This window comes from Gopherus flavomarginatus, chromosome 1 (assembly GCF_025201925.1).
Source record: "Gopherus flavomarginatus isolate rGopFla2 chromosome 1, rGopFla2.mat.asm, whole genome shotgun sequence".
Classification (NCBI taxonomy): domain Eukaryota; kingdom Metazoa; phylum Chordata; order Testudines; family Testudinidae; genus Gopherus; species Gopherus flavomarginatus.
Window position 1 is genome coordinate 155,160,442 of NC_066617.1, and position 20,020 is coordinate 155,180,461.

The 20,020-nt window shown below is 41.7% G+C and overlaps 1 protein-coding gene across 1 annotated transcript in view; it reads left to right on the forward strand.

Annotated features, from left to right (window-relative positions):
- Positions 1-959: 959 nt before the first annotated feature.
- Positions 960-20,020, forward strand: part of MAN1A2 (mannosidase alpha class 1A member 2) — a 310,617-nt gene continuing 291,556 nt past the window's right edge. The window contains exon 1 of the mRNA XM_050921239.1: positions 960-1,703. Within this exon, the coding sequence (XP_050777196.1) occupies positions 1,396-1,703 (308 nt within the window). The 5' untranslated portion in view covers positions 960-1,395. The remainder of the gene's footprint in view (positions 1,704-20,020) is intronic.

Here is a 20,020-nt window from a genome sequence, read left to right on the forward strand (position 1 = left end):
TAAGGGCAATAGAAAAATACTATTTCTTTTGTTTATCTTTTTATAATGCAAATATTTGTAATAAAAATAATACAAAGTGAGCACCATACACTTTGTTTTTTGTTCTTGTAATTGAAACCAATATATTTGAAAATGTAGAAAAACATCCAACATATTTATAATACATTTCAATTGGTATTCTATTATTGTTTAACAGTGCAATTAAAACTGTGCACAATCACAATTAATTTTTTTGATTGAGTTAATTGGTTTTGAGGTAATCACTTGAGCTAACTGGGGTTAATTGACAGCCCTACTTTTAACATTACATTACTGTGATGATAATGCAACTCTTTAGATGCATGTAAAAGAACCCAGGCAGATTAAACTATTTTTCTTGCAACTGGTAAATCCATTTAAAAAAAAACCATCCAAGCAGCTCAAATACGGGTCAGGTGGTCACCCTAAGGAGGAGTTTGCTTCTGATTACCATCTTGGCAAGGCTGGGGGAAGGGTTGTGTGAAGGCCAGAAGAGGAGGGTTTGGGAAGGTGTTTTTGAGGCTGTGGGCAGCATGGGCTGTAACGGTTTGCTCACACCTTGAACTGGTTCTAGGGTGGGATAACAGGTGGTGCGCGCGCATGTTTTACTTATACGGGATCAATTTACAACACTGGAAGAGATTGATTTACGCTACCTGTAACACAACCTCCCTTATCAGAACGCACAGCCTGCCCCTCCCCGGCTCCGGCTCCGGCTCAGCCTCAGGACAGCCCACACCCCAGCACAGCCCCCCGCCCCGCGCGCGCCCCACCACTGCTCAGCCTGGGTAGGCAGCGCAGTCCATCGGATCCCCAGCGCGCAGGCGCGGAATGTGTGTGTCTGCGGGGGGCTAGTGTGGCGCATGCGTAGCGGGGTTAGGAGGAGCGGAATCGGGGGTTGTCCGCTGCTGCCGTTGCCGTGCTGGGCGCTGCTCGGGGCCCTTTGCGGGGGGGTGGAATGAGCCGTCACCTGGCTCGGCCTCGCGCACGCTGGGGAACCGCCGCCGCCCGCCGGCGACCCTCCCGCCCCCAGTAGTTACCGCCGCGGAGCGGCCCTGGAATCCGCCTGCCCGGCCCCGCGAGCCGGCATGTGGCCCCGTGGGTGCGGGGGGCGCGGGCGCAGCCCGGCCTTTCGCCGCTGAGCCGGTCGCTGCAGGGCCGGGCCGGGGGTGGCTGTGCCGTGACCGAGCGGCCCGGGGCCAGGAGCAAGGGGACGGCGCCGGCTGAGAGGAAGCCAAGGGCGGACGCCCCGGCGGTTGGATCGGCGCACGGCTCGGTGAGAGCTGAAAAGCTCCGGTTTGCCGCTCTCCGGCTGCCCCGGTCCTGGCTGGCGGATATGAAATGATATAAACTCTCCGGTTTGCTGTTAGAGGGACGATGGCCACCCCCGCGCTGCTGCCCCTGTCTGGGCGTAGACTCCCCCCCCTGAACCTTGGGACCTCCTTCCCCCACCACAGGGCTACCTTGAGACTGTCCGAAAAATTTATCCTCCTCCTCATTCTTAGTGCCTTCATCACTCTCTGCTTTGGGGCATTCTTCTTCCTCCCGGACTCGTCCAAACACAAACGCTTTGATCTGGGTTTAGAGGATGTGTTAATTCCTCACGTGGATACCAGCAAGGGGGGCAAAAACCTTGGAGGCTACTTGATCCATGGGCAAGGAGGACACGATGAGCACAGGCACAGGTATACTGTATACACATGGTTTTGTTTGTTTCACGTAAGAAACCAATGCCTGATCTTGCTGTCTTTTGAGTGACTAAGTGGGACTAGGATTTGGTTCAAGGAAACCTAGTAAAGGGGACTGAGGTTGGCCTACTGTAATGTGGTTTTCCTTTTGCCATTAACAGGAAAATGTAGCTCTAGATGACATAATTTTCTTCTGACAAATGTAAAAGTCACAGTTGCTTAATCGTGGCTGAAAGCAATACTATCAGGTAAGGAGCATGGTGACTTTTGGATGGGCCCACAAGTGGGGAGTTACCTCAGATACCCTTGCTCTCATGAACATGAAATATCCGTAGTATTTATTCTCCATATGTTTCCCAAATGTCTTTCTGCTTCTGAGTTCTTTGTGCCTCTCCCCATACTCTTCTTCCCCAAGCTGCTACATGTGATGCTGTCTCGGGTCCCTTAGCTCCTGGGCCCTTGTCCACCATGATGATGTCTGCTTCAGGCTCTGAACCCCTGGCCCTAATTTATGCTGCTGTTTTGGATAGGTGACAGTAAGCCAGGTGAGTTGCCTTTTCTCCCTGTTTTAGCTTCCTAACTATCTCAGCAGAGCAAGAGAAGTATCAGGAGAGAGAGCCTGCAGCTATGAGAACAAACAGCTGGCAGCGATTGGTATTTTTCTATTAATGATCACGAGTGGAGGGACACCATAGTTAGGCACTAAAACTGAACTATTAGTGCTGACTGGTCTAGGTGGGCTAGGGCTCTCTGCAGCATCAGGTCTTTATGCAGTATAGAGTTGGGTTAGCTCAGGTTAGGCCTCAGACTTGGATTTTGTAGAAAAACTAGCTAGCTTTACAAATCAGTATTTTTTTTATTTTTAAATTTTCAGATGAGTTTTTGAGTGCACTTATAAAATAAGTCTAATACTAATTTTTTTAGGATTATAACTAACAGTAACAGAATTAAAAAACAACAACACTTAAACTTACAGTGTTTGTTTTGGAGTGGTGTGAAATAGGTTCCCCCTTCTGTCTATGATAAGAGTCCTGTAAAGGTGATTTGTGCCAGCTTTTAAAAAATGGGATTGTCCTTTTTTGTTACTGTATGGTATACAAAGGCAATCTGAATTTTGGGGTATTTCCCACCCTGGTTTGTGCCTTATGTTAAAAATATCAGCAATGTTAAGCCTGATTATTTTCTACTATTCAGGAAGGTACTGTTAGATGTCTTGGAGTACATTTATTATGATCTCTGATACCTTAATTGAAAGGGCACGGGTGCTGAATATTTTTGAGAAATTAATTCTTTGTTAAATGTTAATTAGCCACTACTGTTAAATGCTACACAAAACAGTTCTAGACATTGACTAATAAACCCTCATAATTACATATGTAAGGAGGTTTTACAGGTTATCAAACCCATGATGGCAACTAATCATGAACAGGAGCCAGTGTCCCTCTGCTTTGGCTTCAGTGGTTTGGGTTATTAGCTGCTAGCTGGTGGTGCCTCCAGGGAATCAGGAACCCTACACTACCGTCTTTGTGGTTTCAACTATTCCTGTCTCTGTACTTACCCATGTGACTTGCCTAATACCTTGTAGATCTACTCTTCTAACACCTCTGTAATGGCTGAATCAGTGTACATATTATTTATAAGGGAAGTACAAAGGAAGCATATAAAGGGAAGGGGAAGATGGATTTGGGGTGGGTATATCAGTAATATCATACAGTACACACGTAACACAGCTCCAGGGTGGATCTTCTTGGATTCATGAGTCCAGTTTATTCCACGCTAATGGGCTCTGTAACATGGAGGTGCCCACATATATTTGAGTAGTTGCAAGTCTGAAACTGTCTGAGTATGGTGAGGTGCTGAGGGTGCTAATTTGCTTGGGGGACTAACCTCTGCAGTAGCAGTAGGTGGTGGTCTCAGTGGAAAAAGGCCCAACAGGGTAGGTGTTTCCAAGACCAGTTGCTCTCTCCCAGAGTAGTTCAGCTAACCACTTTCTGGACAAAATAGGCAAACTCCAGGCAGGGAGAGACCGCCAGGAGATCACCTGAACTCCCCTCAGGCAGGGCTGTCCTCTCATGCCCCATCCAGTTGGCTTCCATCCCACAGGGTTCACCTTATCACAATGCTCAACACCCCTGTCAAGGTGAACACACCCCATCTCTCCACACCCCATGTGTCAACTACCTGGCCACAAGCTTGGCTTCCTTTTTTGTCAGACCCATTAACCCAAGTTATGCTTACCTTGTGCTATTTTGTGTCTTGTGGTTCTGTTGTTTCCCAGTCACCATGATCTTTTAGGACAAACATAATTTGCATTTCTAAAGTAGATAAGCCAAATGAAAAGCTGTGTCACACATTTTTGAATTGCATGATGTGCCTTCTAGCGGCTGGCCTATAGAAGGGAAAGGAAACTTGCTACTGCTAAAAACTAATAGATTTTTGGCATAGCTTTTGGAGCTAGCTGACCAGGTTGTAGTTCCAGTTCCCGGTGCATGTGATCTCCCCTCTCCTCCAACATAGAAGATATCTATCTGAAGACATATAATCAGTTTAGTAGTGATATCACAAAGGAAATTATTATGGTTGTGCCAACTTTGGCTTTATTTGTGTGTACCTGTAGATAGAGGTAACTTCTCAATTATATTCAAAGTAGACTTCAGTCAGTCTACACAGGCACTGTCCACACTAGAGAAACTTGGCATGCTAACCCTTGTGTGTGCCTAAACTTTCGCTGTTAGCACACACATGTTCTAGTGGTGCACAAGCTTTACAGCCTCTTTGGATTACATTTGATTTGACGTACCAGCCTGGACAGAGATCACAGAACTCAGTCATAAGTGATACTTAAGAATGACTGGGTTGCTGAAGGGACAGAATGCCCCGCATGAGCTGTTATTGCCTCAGTTTGTGTTAGAAACTTGCCCCTTCTGTAGTGAGTTGGAGAGAATCCTCACATATCACTTGTACCCTGCTGGAGGTGCTTCTGTATAGCACCAAAGTGCCATGTAGAAAAGGAGAGGATGGGCTCAGTTAACGGGCAGAGAAAGAGGTCAAAGAGCTGGGCTGTGAGACACCACACACAATGAGAATTTTCAGGATCTCCTTTCAAGAACCCTGGCTCTTCAGTCCGTGTCCAAGCTGATTTGGGTGAAGGAGGAAACAGGATGAAAGGTCCTCTGTCTGGCATGTAGCTTATAAAACGTAATGACACACTGATTTTTGGAGGCTTGGTGGCTGAGGGAAGAATATTTTGTAAGAGTGCTGGTGTGCATTCGTAAAAGATGGAAGCTACTGATCTTGGCTATGTAATGCAGTTCTCTACATATGTAATGGAGATTCTTTTAATTTTTTCCCTCCAGTATCTGAATAACTCACTCAGCAAATCCTCCAACCTTGCAGTCAAAATTTTGGGACAGTGCACATTTCTTTCCACCCAAATAGAACCTTGCACAGCCTTTCCATTCAGAGGCAGTCCTTTGATATCAGAGGTGCAAATGATCCTCACTGGTCTTCATGCTTGCTGAGATTGCTTTTCTTTTCCTGGATGGGACCATAAACAAAAGATGTTCTTGAAGGTCTTTTGTTAGTTTATTTAGAGCTGCAATCTCCCGGGCCCCCTATCTGTATTCCATTAATCAGTTAAAATAGCACCCCCTGCTCACTTGTAATTTTATCAGTGTTTTTGTGAATTATTTGTCTCTGGTTCAGGAAAAGTGTCTTACAAGAATACATTTAGAATCTGAAACAGAACTGTGATTGTACTTTTAGTCTCATTCTTTGGTATTTCAGGAAATGGATGGGCTGTTGCTATGGTTATTAACACTTTTTAATTTCTTGTTCTTCGTTTCAGTGCTACTCAGACAGGATGGGGTGTCCCAAAGTATTCATAGGGTCAAGTTAACTGGATTTACAATGTTGGAAAGGCGTGTAAATCTCTGGTCTAGGAAAAGGGGAAGCAGAAAAGACTGCTACTGGACATGTACAGAGACATGAATAGAAACAGTGAACACATGTACAGTTTGAAAAGGGTGTGTGTGTGTGTTGGGGGGGGAGTTCGCCTTTTAAGAGAGAGGACAGATTCAGAAATCATACGGGACTTCTGGAATGAGAGACATGCACATGAAATGGTGGATAGACTATTCCAAATGGAAATCTTGAATGCACACCCGAGGACTTGGGAAAGAGAGTGACAGTTGGGGATCAGCTCGTTGCTGAGTTTACACAGTACCACAAGTAACTATTTATTGGGCTGCTCCTAACCAAGTCCTTCAGAGCCATTACAAAGTCGCTTCACTCCTTTACAAGATTGATTTCAATTTTCCTTTCCACAAAATGAAGCATTTTATTAACTTTTTTATTGATATGTCTATTGCCACCTAATATCAAAACAAGTTAACTCATTTATATTGTAGTTGTCCTGTGACCTCTTGTGTTAATTAAATGTCTTGAAGGCCTCTCTAATTTGAACATCAATCATATTCTTATTAAATTCATCAAATGATTCCTCTAAATGCTCCCTCACCAAACTCTTTGCAGTTTGAAAGCTTGTCTTTCTCCTGCAGAGGTTAGTCCAATATAAGATATTTTTTACCCACCTTGTCTTTCAAAATGACTGTCATTACTGCAGCAAGAAATATGTAAATGTCTGCACATAAGAGTATAATCACACCAGCACAACATTGCAAAGCCACTTCAGAGCAGCAGCTGGCCTATCGCTATGTCAACAGTGCAGTCTTTCAGAAACACGTTCATATTACAGATTGAGAGTGGGATAATTGTTAAAAACAAATGTATTACAAAAGGACAAACCCAGCACCAGCATGGCATTAAAATTGCAAGTATTGTAAGGGCTCATCTACATGGTGCAGCAACGTGTACTATAGGGAAGTGATTTTTAAAGCTCACTAATGTGTGATAGTGTTAGTGCCTGGGAGGATGGGGAGTGGGGTGGGAGACAGTGTGCTACACAACACTGCTCTGGGCCTGATCCCCAAAAAATGTGAGTCTGTTACAGTCCTTAGCAGTACAGCCTGGCTTTCTAGCTGAAGCTGTAGAGCCATACTTTCAGTTATGTAGTCCCTAGTTCACTTCCTGTTCACAGAAGTCAGCATCCTTGTCATATGTCATGCGAAATGTGTCAAGCTGATACTGTAACTGCTTCATTAGTTACTGAACAGTTATGGGTTAACAGCCATCTTCATCTTTTATTATCCTGAAAAGACACTTCACCGTGGTCTTGCTCACTGTATAGTTATTTGTATTAAATTAGGGCCTAGAGACTCCATTGTTCTAGGCACTGTATAAACAAATAAAATGTTATCAAAACCTACCAATCTTTGTTTTTTAGTTGATCTAGTAAAATATAATAGCTTATCCATCTTGTTCTTTTATCGCTTGTCTAAAACTAAGAAATGGGTAGGGTAATACCACAATCTGTTCAATAGTGTCTCAGAATCTGCCTCTGTATGTCTGTATAGTCAGAAAATGATTTAATTAGCCATGATAAAAGTGGGAAGGCAGGATCACCTGGGAACACAGTGGTCTTTTTTGGTGTTCAGCTTTTAAAATTTGACTGATTTTTCTACTTAAATCAATAGATGGATTGTGTGTACTGTGTTACTTGAATTGGTATAACTGTAAAGTGAGCTAATTAACTTAAACTAAATACACCCACATGACTAAAGGTAGGGACACCTAGAAAGACAAAAGGAAATCAGGATAAAATAGATACATGATTAGAAAGCCCCTTTATGTTTACAGTTCTGTTCAGATTCCTAAATTTTTGAGATTAGGTTCCTATATTTACTGTAATTTTGCTATTCATAGATTTTTTTTTTAAAGGCTAGAGGGGACCATTAGATAATCCAGTCTGAACTCCAGTATAACACAGGGCACTTATCCCTTTAGTGAGCCCCAATAACTTGTTTGACTGAAGTATATCTTCCAGACAGATATCCAGTCTTGTTTTGAAGACTCCAAAAGATGGAGAATCCACCAGTTCCTTTGGTAGTTGCAGTTGTTCATCAGTCTCACTATTCAGTATGTACCTCCTTTTCTTCTAATTTGAATTTTTTTGGCTTCAGCGTCCAGCCATTGGTTCTTGTTGTGCCTTTCTCTGCTATATCAGCCCTTTAGCAGCTGGTGGTATTTCCCTGAGAAAGCACTTGCTGGCTGCGGTATACCAGTATTGGTTTTACAATATCATATCCAGAGGTAAAATAATCTCGTTTACTGGTTTTATGTTGAAGATGCTCAGGTACTACAGTGATGGCTAGCGGTATAAAACATTAAGATGGATAGTGAATTATTTTTTGTAAAGGTCCACATTTCTTGGTCAAGCTCCAGACTCCCAGAGAAGAAGAAAATAAAAAAAATAACATAATAAGTAGTAAATAAAAAAGATTTTGGGGTCCATTCAAAAACATCTGGCAGTCTGGATTTGGCCCACTGTCTGTCTATTGGTTACCCCTGCCCTAAGATATACTGATTATAGGCACTACTGCTGCTGTAAATCCTTATGCACGGCTTCACTGAAGTCAGTGGGGGCATCCTGGTTAGGTAAGTGTTTGCAGGACTAAATCCACAGATTTCTTGGATTACCTGTTTTACTCATTGGCATAATTTCTTAATATTAAAAATTAATCTTTGTATTCAATATAACAGAAGAACAAGCTGGCAAAATATACATGAACAAATAAGGGAAACTTAATCGCTCCTTGTAACATGAACAAAATGAAACACAGCATTCTTAAAAAATCATATAGTGAAAGGAATTTCTTGTTATGTTTAAACTGCTGAGTATATAGAAAATAAGATTCAATTGAAAACTGTCATTTCTTAACCAGCTGTTTGTAGTAGGTGTTGAAGTGACATAGTGTATGACACTATCAGCCTGGGAGACTATGGTATGAGATTGAACTAGTTTCCATCCAGGTTTAGCAGGGTTGCATTGGACCTTTCGGACATTCAAACTTTAGTTTGTTAAACATCATTTATAATCATGTTTCTGTTCTGTTAGCTAGGAAAAGTAACTTTACCATAATTACAGAGACAAGGTGGGTCAGATAATGTCTTTTATTGGACCAACTTCTGTTGGTGAGAGACAGGGTTTTGAGTTTACACAGAGCTCTCTAATATCATGGGGCTGACATGGCTACAACAACACTGCATATTTATCCATAACTGTCACTTTCAATGAGCAAGATAAGTAGGTGAGGCCTGGTGGCTAAGAGGGGTGAAAACATTATCTAAGTGGTATCTCTTATTGGACTAACTTCTGTTAATGGAAAGGACAAGCTTTCAAGCTTCACAGCTCTTTCTCAGGTCTAGGGAAGGTAATCGGAGTGTCCAAGCTAAATACAAGGTATGTCAGATTATTTAGCATTAGGGGTTCACACATGTTGTAGGATACCACTTAATGAAGTGGGGACAACTACAGGTTAGCAGGCAGTAGGGTGTGGTACAAATTGTTGTAGTGAGTTATAAAATCAGTGTTTCTGAGTTTAGTGTCTAGCTGCTTTGAGCTGGTGTGTTCTGGTCTGTGGGGAGCTTGCTTCTGATGATAAGCTTGGTGAGGTTGAGGGGCTTGTCTGAAGGTTAGAAGCAGGGGTTCGGGAATGATTTTTTTTTTTTTTTTTCAGGATGACCTTGTCAAGTATGTATGTAGCTGTTTGATATGTTGTATAGGTTCTAGTGTGGCATGAGAGGTGACAGCTAGGGGTATGTGGTCAGTGGGTTTTTTCTGTATTGACATCCTATGCATCCGAAGAAGTGGGCTGTAGCCCACGAAAGCTTATGCTCAAATAAATTTGTTAGTCTCTAAGGTGCCACAAGTACTCCTGTTGTTTTTGCGGATACAGACTAACACGGCTGCTACTCTGAAACCTGTCTGTATTGTCAGTTTTTCCCAGGGTGTTCGTATTCCCATATGTGATGTACTTCTCTGGTGCAGTCCTTGTATAATGAAGGCATTTTAAGTATGTTTAGGTGTGTATCCCAGGGCTTGGCTACACTGGAGAGTTGCAGCGCTGGTGGTGGGTTTACAGCACTGCAACTTAGTAACTGTCCACACTTGCAAGGCACATCCAGCGCTGCAACTCTCTGGCTGCAGCGCTGGCTGTACACCTGGTCTGCTTGGGGTGTAACGATTGCAGCGCTGGCGATGCAGCGCTGCTCATCAAGTGCGGCCACCAAAAGTGCTGTTGTTGGCCTCCAGGGTATTAGGAGGTATCCCAGAATGCTTGCTCACAACAAACCGGAAGAATGGCTGAACTCCGAGCTCCCTCGAGCTGCTTATCTAAAAAACAAACACAGCTCCTGCTTGCTCGAGTGAGCGGAGGCAGGCAGGGGAATTGCTTTGGAAGGTTCACAGCTGTTTGCTTGAAAAGAGAAGTCACACGGCAGAGTAGCGGAAGTCACACGGCGGAGTCCGTGTTGAGCAGCTGCTTATGTGGTCTGAAGGCTATTTAGGAGTGCATAATTTTGCATTTAGTGAATAAGATAGGGGTGGGGGAAGGGCTCAAAACTTTTAAATTGATTGCAGGTTGGTGATGTGTATGTTCCAGTCCTTAGAACTTGCAAGGCAGGGAGCTGACAGATCCAAAAATCCACTCTCTCTCTCTCTCCCCCACGTTCCCCCTAGCCCCCCTCTTTTGAAAAGCACGTTGCAGCCACTTGAACACTGGGATAGCTGCCCACAATGCACCACTCCCAACAACGCTGCAAATGTGGCCACACTGTAGCGCTGGTAGCTGTCAGTGTGGCCACACTGCAGCGCTTTCCCTACACAGCTGTACGAAGACAGCTGTAACTCCCAGCGCTGCACAACCAAGTGTAGCCATACCCTCAGACTTTCTCTTGGAGGAGAGTGGATGAATAAAAAATCCAGTTTTTATTTTTTTCAAAAAAAGTTGATATATTTTTTAAAAAGTTATTTAAATCATCCTGTTTAAAATGAAATCTGAGTTTTATACAAAATATATTTAGACTTAAACTACTCGTAAAGTCTTAACACCTTTAAATTAAAAAATAAATATGCTGAAACCATGAGCCTCTATCAAAAACTTTGAGTTATATGCTGCTTTTCTGCATAAAGATCTCTTCCTCTCTCCCCTCCCCCCGAATTCTTACTTTTGAGGTCAAGCTTTATAAATGTGGCACAACAAATTGTGTACTGTATTAAGGGCTTGATCCTGTGAGAGACCCAGCTGTGCTATTGGGTGCAAGAGCTTTGCAAAGTCATCACAGGCAATCGGACCCTGCCTCTGACTTCAGAAGACACCATCATGTATCTTATCAAGACCATCCACTGAGCCCACTGGGTGGTCTTATTCCTATTTTATAGTTTCTCCCTATCTGATCTCTTATTGGGTCATTTATCAAATTATGCATATTTTACTCCACCCGCCATGGAAATCTACTCTCCAGCTCACGGAAAAACACTGACTTGCCCAGCAGTGTTCTCTCTAATTTTTTACATCCATGTGTGGAATGAGTTTTTTATGATGTCCAGAACTAGAGGAGAAAAAACCTGCCCATGGCTGCAGGTTGTAAAAGACCCTATTTGGGAATATTTTCAGGAAGTTCCTGTATCTCTGGGTAAAAAAGAAATGTGTCAAATGAAAGCAGTGGAACAGAGAGATGCAAGGCCGAATTATCAGCGTGAAACAGCCTGAAAAATGCTCTTCAGAAGGCAATGACTGTAACGTTGATATGTGGACATGTCTGAACAATCTGGATCAAGAGGTTGGTAAACATATTTTTGCACCATTCTTATGGACTGCCTGCCATGTTTTACTATGCTAGTAAATGATCATTTAGATTATTCTCCTAAATTTTGTATTTTGGATGGATTAATTACTTATGAATTTCAAAATGTTTATGTTAAAGTATTAATTAAATTTTTACTGTTGCTTTACTTTCGATTTTTTTTAATTGCTCAATATAATTAAACATCCTAGGTGAATTTCCTATATAAAAGTAAAGTTTTATTAGCCTTTTATGATTTTTACCATTTAAAGTGTCGTCCCACCCAAGCTATTTGGCATGTTGCTAGAGATGAGCATTTAAATATATATAGATCATCCTTATGACTTATTAATTATTTTCCCTATAAAACTGTGTTTAGAATAAATTATATATTTTAAACAGTGGTACTAACAGCTGCAATAGGAGGAATCTTTACAATCTCATTTTGAAAGCAGTGCGCTGAGTAATACTCAGAGTGACTTTTTTCACCCTTTTGTTTCAGGGTCCATCTTGGCTATAAGGGGTTATGAATATCTGTCATTTACAATATCAGGGTCATCTACTAGTACCAGCAGCAGTGTTGCAACTAGCCATATGTCAGGCAGTAAATTTTATGTATATAAAAACAGAAAAAGCTTTTTTTATTATCCTGTAAAACCACAGATTAGTTCGTAATCAGGACCAGCAAATTCCGGCAAGACTCTGTGCAAAGATTGCTTTGTCCATTTACGCAACACATTCTTCCTTCTTGTCTGGCAAAAAGAGTTGGGGTTGTTGACCTTACAGAAATAATTGATACATCAGAATATGTGCATACAGCAAAATACTTTATTAAAAAAAAAAAAAGTTTGCTATAGCCTTTACTGCTAACAAAAATCTGTCTCCTTTTTCACAGATGATGATGTAAATGTAGCAAAGATGAGAAGAAATCTAGAGCAAGATAATGAAGGGAACCTGAAACTTATAACACATAGGAGCAGAACTCATTTCTTGCATCTTTTAGCCAAACAATTAAATATAAATTTAGTAGTAAAAGAAAATGTTGTTGAATTTGCAAAATACTTCTGTAACACCACATTGCTTCAGGTTGACTGAAGAGAGCAGGATTAATTCTCCTCCAAGAAGTCTGTTGGAGTGGTTGGTTGTTCTGAACTCTTTATTAAGAACTAGCCCATTCTGATGAGAATTTGTGAAGAAAATCACGGCAGTGTAGATAGATGGTATCCAAAGTAGTCAACATAGGACTAATGAGAAATGTAGAAGATTGGTTTCAGTATAGTCAGCTTACTTCCATAGCTTTGGACAAACTGCAGAAAGATTGCCGCTATATTGTTGATGCTTCTGAAATTTGGAAAGAACTTTGAGACATTATCCAACAACAAAGTTAAATTGCAGACAGTAAAGAAGCAGATGGATCAGTCACTTAGCCCATCTCATTTTCTTGCCAATATTCTCAGTCCAGGGTACTAGGGTAGATACCACACTGGTGAAGAAGATGCTGCTATGACGTGGGCATCGAATAATAACGTATCAATCATGCCAGCCATAATTTTGGGGCTGGGCATGAAGCATTCAAGCAGTACATGTTCGTTGATATTGTTTTATAGAAAATCATATCAATGACCTGATGGAGGTCACTAGATAAGCACCTGGAACCAGAGTTTGTTGAAGTGCTAAATCACCATTTGACAGCAGTAGCCTCTTTTGCAGGCACAGATGGACTATTTTCTTCATTTGGACTAATTTATGCAGAGTTGAGGAAATCGCTTGGGAATTAGATAACTTTTCCTGCTTATTCTTCTATTTCAGTTAATGAATAAAAGTGAAGGGGTGGGAGTGTCTTGAAATTTTCTGGTTTGAAGGACAGCCTAAATAGCTTACGAGACTGTCTCATTTTCAAGCGACTTAGGTGATTAGGACCCACAGTTGCCAGCCTTCACGTGGTAAATAAGCACCCCAGCTTTCACAAGAAGCCAAAAATCAAGCTAATCCCATTTCAAAACAAGCCAGTCCCAAAGAACCCCAACATGTTATGACTAGATTTCCTCCTGGCGTGCAGATTGGGATTGTGGTGGGCCCGCTGTGCACCCCATGACTCTCTCCTTCTTGCCCCTGCTTTCCAGGAGCCGAACAAAAAAAAAACTACAAGCCCAACAAGCTGCAAGCCAAAAACTAGCTGACAAGCAATTCACAAGCCAATTAAGCCAAAAGCAAGCCCAATTTCTGTTTGTTTGTTTGTTTTTTGTTTTTTCTGCGGGTTTGGCATGTCTGTCAGAAACTTAAGCTCCAGTCACTTTCATTTAGGCATATTTGAGAATTTTTCCAGGCTGACCTAAATGATCAGTTTAATTCACTTACTACAGTTAACTCCTCTGTTTTAATAAATAATTTAGTTGCAAATGTGAAAAATATTTTGATAAGAATAGTTTGTATCCAAAATGTTTTAAAGTTGTTTAATAAAAGTAAATTTAAATGCTGTTTTGTTTAAATTCATTACTACCCTAATGCAGCTTGACAGAAATCATGAGCAAAAAGTTAATTATCTAGTAAATAATACATCATTTGCCATTTTCTTATGTATTAAAATGTATAATAAGAATCTGAAAATATTGATATATAATTGTTTAAATGTATATAGTTATAGTGTACCCTCCAAAGTTGAAAAATTACATACCAAATTTAGCATAAATGCTCTATTTAGTTGTAAATCAACATGTTTTAATGTTTATATCAACCAATGAGACTGCACCTTTTTCAGAAAATGACTGACATAAAAATGGAAAAGTTGATTAAAATAGATTATTTAAATCAATATTTTCTACTTGCTGATTTAAATCACCTGAATTTTAATCAGTCCACCCTGGTTCAGAGCAAATTCTGTGTGTTTGACTATCTGGCTGTGGATAATAGACTTCTTGGTGCCGCTGGAGTGTTTACTGGATCTGTGGTTTTCTTGTATATTGTTTTCTGTAGGGTTCCATTGTTGAATTGTGTTGTTCTAGAAGGTCATGCTGGAATGGGAGTGTTCTAGAGAGAGTTTGATGGATGGGTGGTGGAAGTTGAAGTTGTAGTGGAAATCTGAGGGAGTTTAGTTTGTCTGTGCAGAGGGTGAAAATATCATCAGTGTATCTCAGGTATATCATTGGTTTCATGGTGCGTTTTTCTAAATGTTCTTCCTCCAGATGCCATGAAAAGGTTGGCATATTGGGAGACATCCTCGTACCTATGGCAGTTCCCGTGATTTGGACAAAGTTTCTGTTAAATGTGAAATTGCTGTGGGTGAGGATTACCTGGATGAATTTGACGATACCATTTTTCAATAGCTTTTTTCTTGGTTTGTTTTCACTTTAGACAAATGCACAACCCAATAAGTTGTAAACATTCACCTCACAGTGTGTTCTATGTACAAGTGCTGTAATATTTTGGAGTACTAGGAGTAGTTGGATGTAATTCTCTTTGTAATGCACAAAAAATTCCAGATCCTATCATGCCCGTACTGCAAAAATCCTGCTAATGGTTTTTGTATCCAAGTTCCCAAATTCCAGTGCCTAAATACAGAATATGTACAACTGCTCTGACTACATCAACAAGTCGTTGACTGTACTGCAGATAGTTGGAGTGGAGGGACATGTTCTGTGTGTGGGCTTGGACGGATTAAATTTTTATTGATCAGTCAATTTCACTGGACACACATACCGACAAATATTTACATCAATAATAATCTAAATGCAAAGTAAGAAAAATGCTATTTGAGAACTTAGAGTTTGATTTAAGGATATTTACTTTGAATATTTTAACATAATGCTGACAGTTTTTATTTTATTGTTTGTAAAGCTTCACATTTTTGACAGTAGAGAGTGCAGTGCAGTTGATTCAGTAGTTAACTGCTCTCCTTTGTTTGATCACTCCCGTAATTTCCTGCAACTGTGAAATTTTAAACTGATTAAAAATCAGAAAAAATGCTTAAACATAAACATTACCATTATCCATCAAAATCATAAAATTGAATTCTGCCAGGTCTATCTATGTGTAAGTGATGAAATTGGGGGGCTTGTGTGTAGAAGATTGGCATAAATCTGCAGTATCCGTGTTCTGCTGTCACTGCACCGCTTCAAAAGCAGATCGGGATATACCAGAGTCTTTGGGAATTTTTGTTGTAGGATTGGCAGTATATGTTCTGTATTAGATGGTGAAATTAAGGGGGCTTGGATGCAAAAATTGGTAGGGTCAAGCTTTTACCTTTCCTTTAAACAGACAAATTTCTCCAGCAGGATGAAGTTTAACAAAGGCAAATCCTAAGTGCTCCATGTAGGATGGAACAATCAGTTTCACACATACACAAGGGGAAGATACTGTCTAGGAAGGAGTATGGCAGAAAGGGATCTAGGGGTTATAGTGGACCACAAGCTAAATATGTCAACTATGTGATGCTGTTGCAAAAAAAGCATACGTGACTGAGGGATGCATTAACAGGTGTGTTGTGAGCAAGACACGAGAAGTCATTCTTCTGCTCTACTCTGCGCTGGTTAGGCCTTAACTGGAGTATTTTGTGTCCAGTTCTGGGCACTGCATTTCAAGAAAGATGTGGGGAAATCGGAGAGGGTCCAGAGAAGAGCAACAAGAATGATTAAAGGTCTTGAGAACATGACCTGTGAAGGAAGGCTGAAAGAACTGGATTTGTTTAGTTTGGAAAAAAGAAGACTGAGAGGGGACATGGTAGCAGTTTTCAGGTATCTAAAAGGGTGTCATAAGGAGGAGGGAGAAAACTTGTTCACCTTAGCCTCTAAGGATAGAACAAGAAGCAGTGGGCTTAAACTGCAGCAAGGCAGGTTTAGGTTGGTGTCATGGTACAATCCCCCACTCTGAACCTTAGCGTCCAAAAGATGGGGTACCAGCATGAATTCCTCTAAGCTTAATTACCAGCTTAGAACCTGTAGCGCTGCCACCAACCAGGAATTACAGTGCCTGGTACACTCTGGTCCCCCCAAAACCTGGTCCGGGGACCCCCAAGAACCAGATCCTTTGGATCTTAACACAAGGAAAGTAAACCCTTTCCTTCACCGTTGCCTCTCCCAGACTTCCCCTCCCTGGGTTACCCTGGAAGACCACTGTGATTCAAACCCCTTGAATCCTGAAACAGAGAGGAAAATGCACCTTCCCCCCTCCTTCTCTCTTCCCCTCCCAGATTCTTCCTGAGAGAAAGTAATCCTGGCACAGAGAGAAATAACCTTTCTCTCCCCCTTCCCTCCTTTCTCCCCACTAATTCCCTTGTGGATCCAGACCCCGTCCCCTGGGGTCTCACACCAGAATAAAAAAACAATCAGGTTCTTAAACAAGGAACTTTTAATTAAAGAAGGAAAAACAGTAAAAATTATCTTTGTAAATTTAAAATGGAATAGGTATAGGGTCTTTCAGCTAAAGACACTGGGAACACCCTCCCAGCCTAAGTATACAAGTACAAATTAAAATCTTTTCAGCAAAATACCAATTTGAACTCCTTTTAGCCAAATGCACATTTGAACTTCTTCCAACCAAATACACATTTGCAAATAAAGAAAACAAACATAAGCCTAACTCGCTTTATCTACCTAGTACTCACTATTCTGATCTTATAAGAGCCTGTATTGGAGAGAAACCTGGTTGCACGTCTGGTCCCTCTGAGCCCCCAGAGTGAACAACAACCAAATTCTAACAGCACACACAGAAACTTCCTTCCCTCAAGATTTGAACGTATCCTGTCTCCTGATTGGTCCTCGGGTCAGGTGACAGCCAGGCTTACTGAACTTGTTAACCCTTTCCAGGCAAAAGAGATATAAAGTACTTCTGTGCTATTAACTTTTCTTATCTGTTTATGACAGTTGGACATTAGGAAAAATTTCCTAACTGTCAAGGTAGTTAAACACTGGAATAAATTGCCTAGGGAGGTGGTGGAATCTCCATCTGTCAAGGTTTCTTCCCTACTCTGAACTTTAGGGTACAAATGTGGGGACCTGCATGGACACTTCTAAGCTTAATTACTAGCTTAGATCTGGTAACTCTGCCACCATCCAGAAATCAGTGTCTGGAGCACTTCCTGTCTCCCCTCCCTGGGTGGCCTTGAGGGACTTCACCAATTCCCTGGTAAACAGAGATCCAAACCCCTTGGATCTTAAAACAAGGAGAAATTAACCATCCCCCCTCCTTTTCCCCCACCAATCCCTGGTGAGTCCAGATCCAGTCCCCTTGGATCTTAAAACAAGGAAAAGTCAATCAGGTTCTTAAAAAGAAAGCTTTTAATTGAAGAAAGGTAAAAATCATCTGTGTAAAATCAGGATGGAAAATAGTTTACAGGGTAATCAAATTCATATAGCCCAGAGGAACACCCTCTAGCCTTAGGTTCAAAGTTACAGCAAACAGAGGTAAAATCCTCTCAGCAAAAAAAAGGACATTTACAAGTTGAGAAAACAAAAATAAAACTAATCTGCCTTGTCTGGCTGTTACCTACAATTTTGAAACATAAGAGACTAATTCAGAAAGATTTGGAGAGCCTGGATTGACATCTGGTTCCTCTTAGTCCCAAGAGCGAACAACACCCAAAACAAAGAGCACAAACAAAGACTTCCCTCCACCAAGATTTGAAAGTATCTTGTCCCCTTATTGGTCCTCTGGTCAGGTGTCAGCCAGGTTTACTGAGCTTCTTAACCCTTTACAGGTAAAAGAGGCATTAACCCTTAACTATCTGTTTATGACACCATCTCTGGAGATATTTAAGAGTAGGTTAGACAAATGTCTATCTGGGATGGTCTAGACAGTAATTGGTCCTGTCATGAGGGCAGGAGACTGGACTCGATGACCTCTCGAGGTCCCTTCCAGTCCTAGAATCTATGAACATCACAGTGGTGGTTTTATATCAACAAGCAAGGTGATGCCAAGTCTCTCCCTCCCTTTGTGCCAAGTCCATCCACCTGTTGAACTGGTGCAGGAAATACCGAGTCACTGTACAGGCCACGTACCACCCACACTCCCAAAAGTCCCTTGTGGACATGCTCAGCAGGTCTTTCTACATGAACCATGAGTGGGAGCTGCATGAGATCACACTCCAGTAGTGAAAGTGAGCGAGGGTGGGGGAGAGCGAGCAATGGAGGGAGAGGGAATAGGAGAGGGAATGGAGTGAGCGGGGCAGGGTCTCTGAGAAGGGGTGGGCAAGGGTGTTTAATCACAGAAACGCAGACAGTTAGCAACTCTAGTGATTTCTATTTGGATTCCAATATCCGCCCTCCATGCCCTCTGCTGCGAACTAGACTGCTCAGTGTTAAAAGGGATACTGGAGTGGTGTCGACCCGTACAGCCCATTATAGCCTCTGCTGTGAACACAACAGAGACAGGTGACATTTCCATAATGTAGCTTATAACATAAGGAGCTGGTAGCACACCTTTTGTTTAAGAGTTGTTCATATTTGACATTTATTGCAAGTCAACTTGAATTTATTTTGTGTTAGTTACTTGCATTCACAGATTTATTTGTTGTGAATCACCTCGCTTTTTAATGCATGTCATTAAACTCATTTTGAAATCAGGATTGTAGGGATGCAGGATGAGTTGTCATGGGGATCCACTTTGCTGCAGGTAAAAACAACTGATGCACATCTTCCAAGTCCTTCTATTGGTGTCCCACACTGTTTTACTGGCTATCTGGACCATCCTGTCTTTTTATGTATATATGCCTTCTGCTGCTCCAGGGTCATCCTGACAAGATGTCACCATCCCATTTAAATGCTGGTACACAGCCAGGTTCTGCTTTTGTGATTCCAGCAGTTAGTTGAGTGACACAGTCTGATTATTGAGCAGTGACTTCTTGTGCTTCTGTGTGAACTCATGCTGAGGTCCTGAACTTCATGATCCTGTGTGGGAGAGGAGCATGCACAGGCCCATCTGAATTCTAGCTAACATAATGTACAAATATACAAGTGGTTTTCTGAACAAATAAAGGTGATACAAGCGGAACTCAAGCCAGTCAGGGAAAGGAGATCCAGCTGGGTTACAAAAGTGTGAAGGACAATAGGACTTCTGGGATTGCTTGCAGCTTCAAAATGAGCAGGACTACTGTGTATTTGCAAGAGATCCCACCACTTGAAACACTGGATTTTGTGGACGCCAACAGTTACATCCCCACTGAGTTGACCAGGACCAAGGGGAGGACAGTGATAAAATCTCTGATCTGATCCACCTGGTAAATCATGATACACAATGTCAGAGACCTAGGAGCTGGCTGACTCACAGCTAGAGGAACCAATTGGGTCACAGGCAGAGCCTCAAAGTGGGGAGGGGACCACTTCTAGTAAGTATTGCATGATACCTTATAATACAATTGTATGCTGGATTTGAAAAACTTAGTTCTGGGTTCAGGCAGGACACTACCGTGTTGATCCATCTTCTCTTCACCTCCTGGCTTTAATCTAAGCTGTCTCTGCCTCCTAGGCTTTAACATCGCCCCTCTGCCCTTTGCAAAGACTGCTCAGAATGGCATTTGCACTGGAGAGAGTACAAAGTCTGCAACTTTTTTCCCCCATCTTAGTGCAAACATACAACTG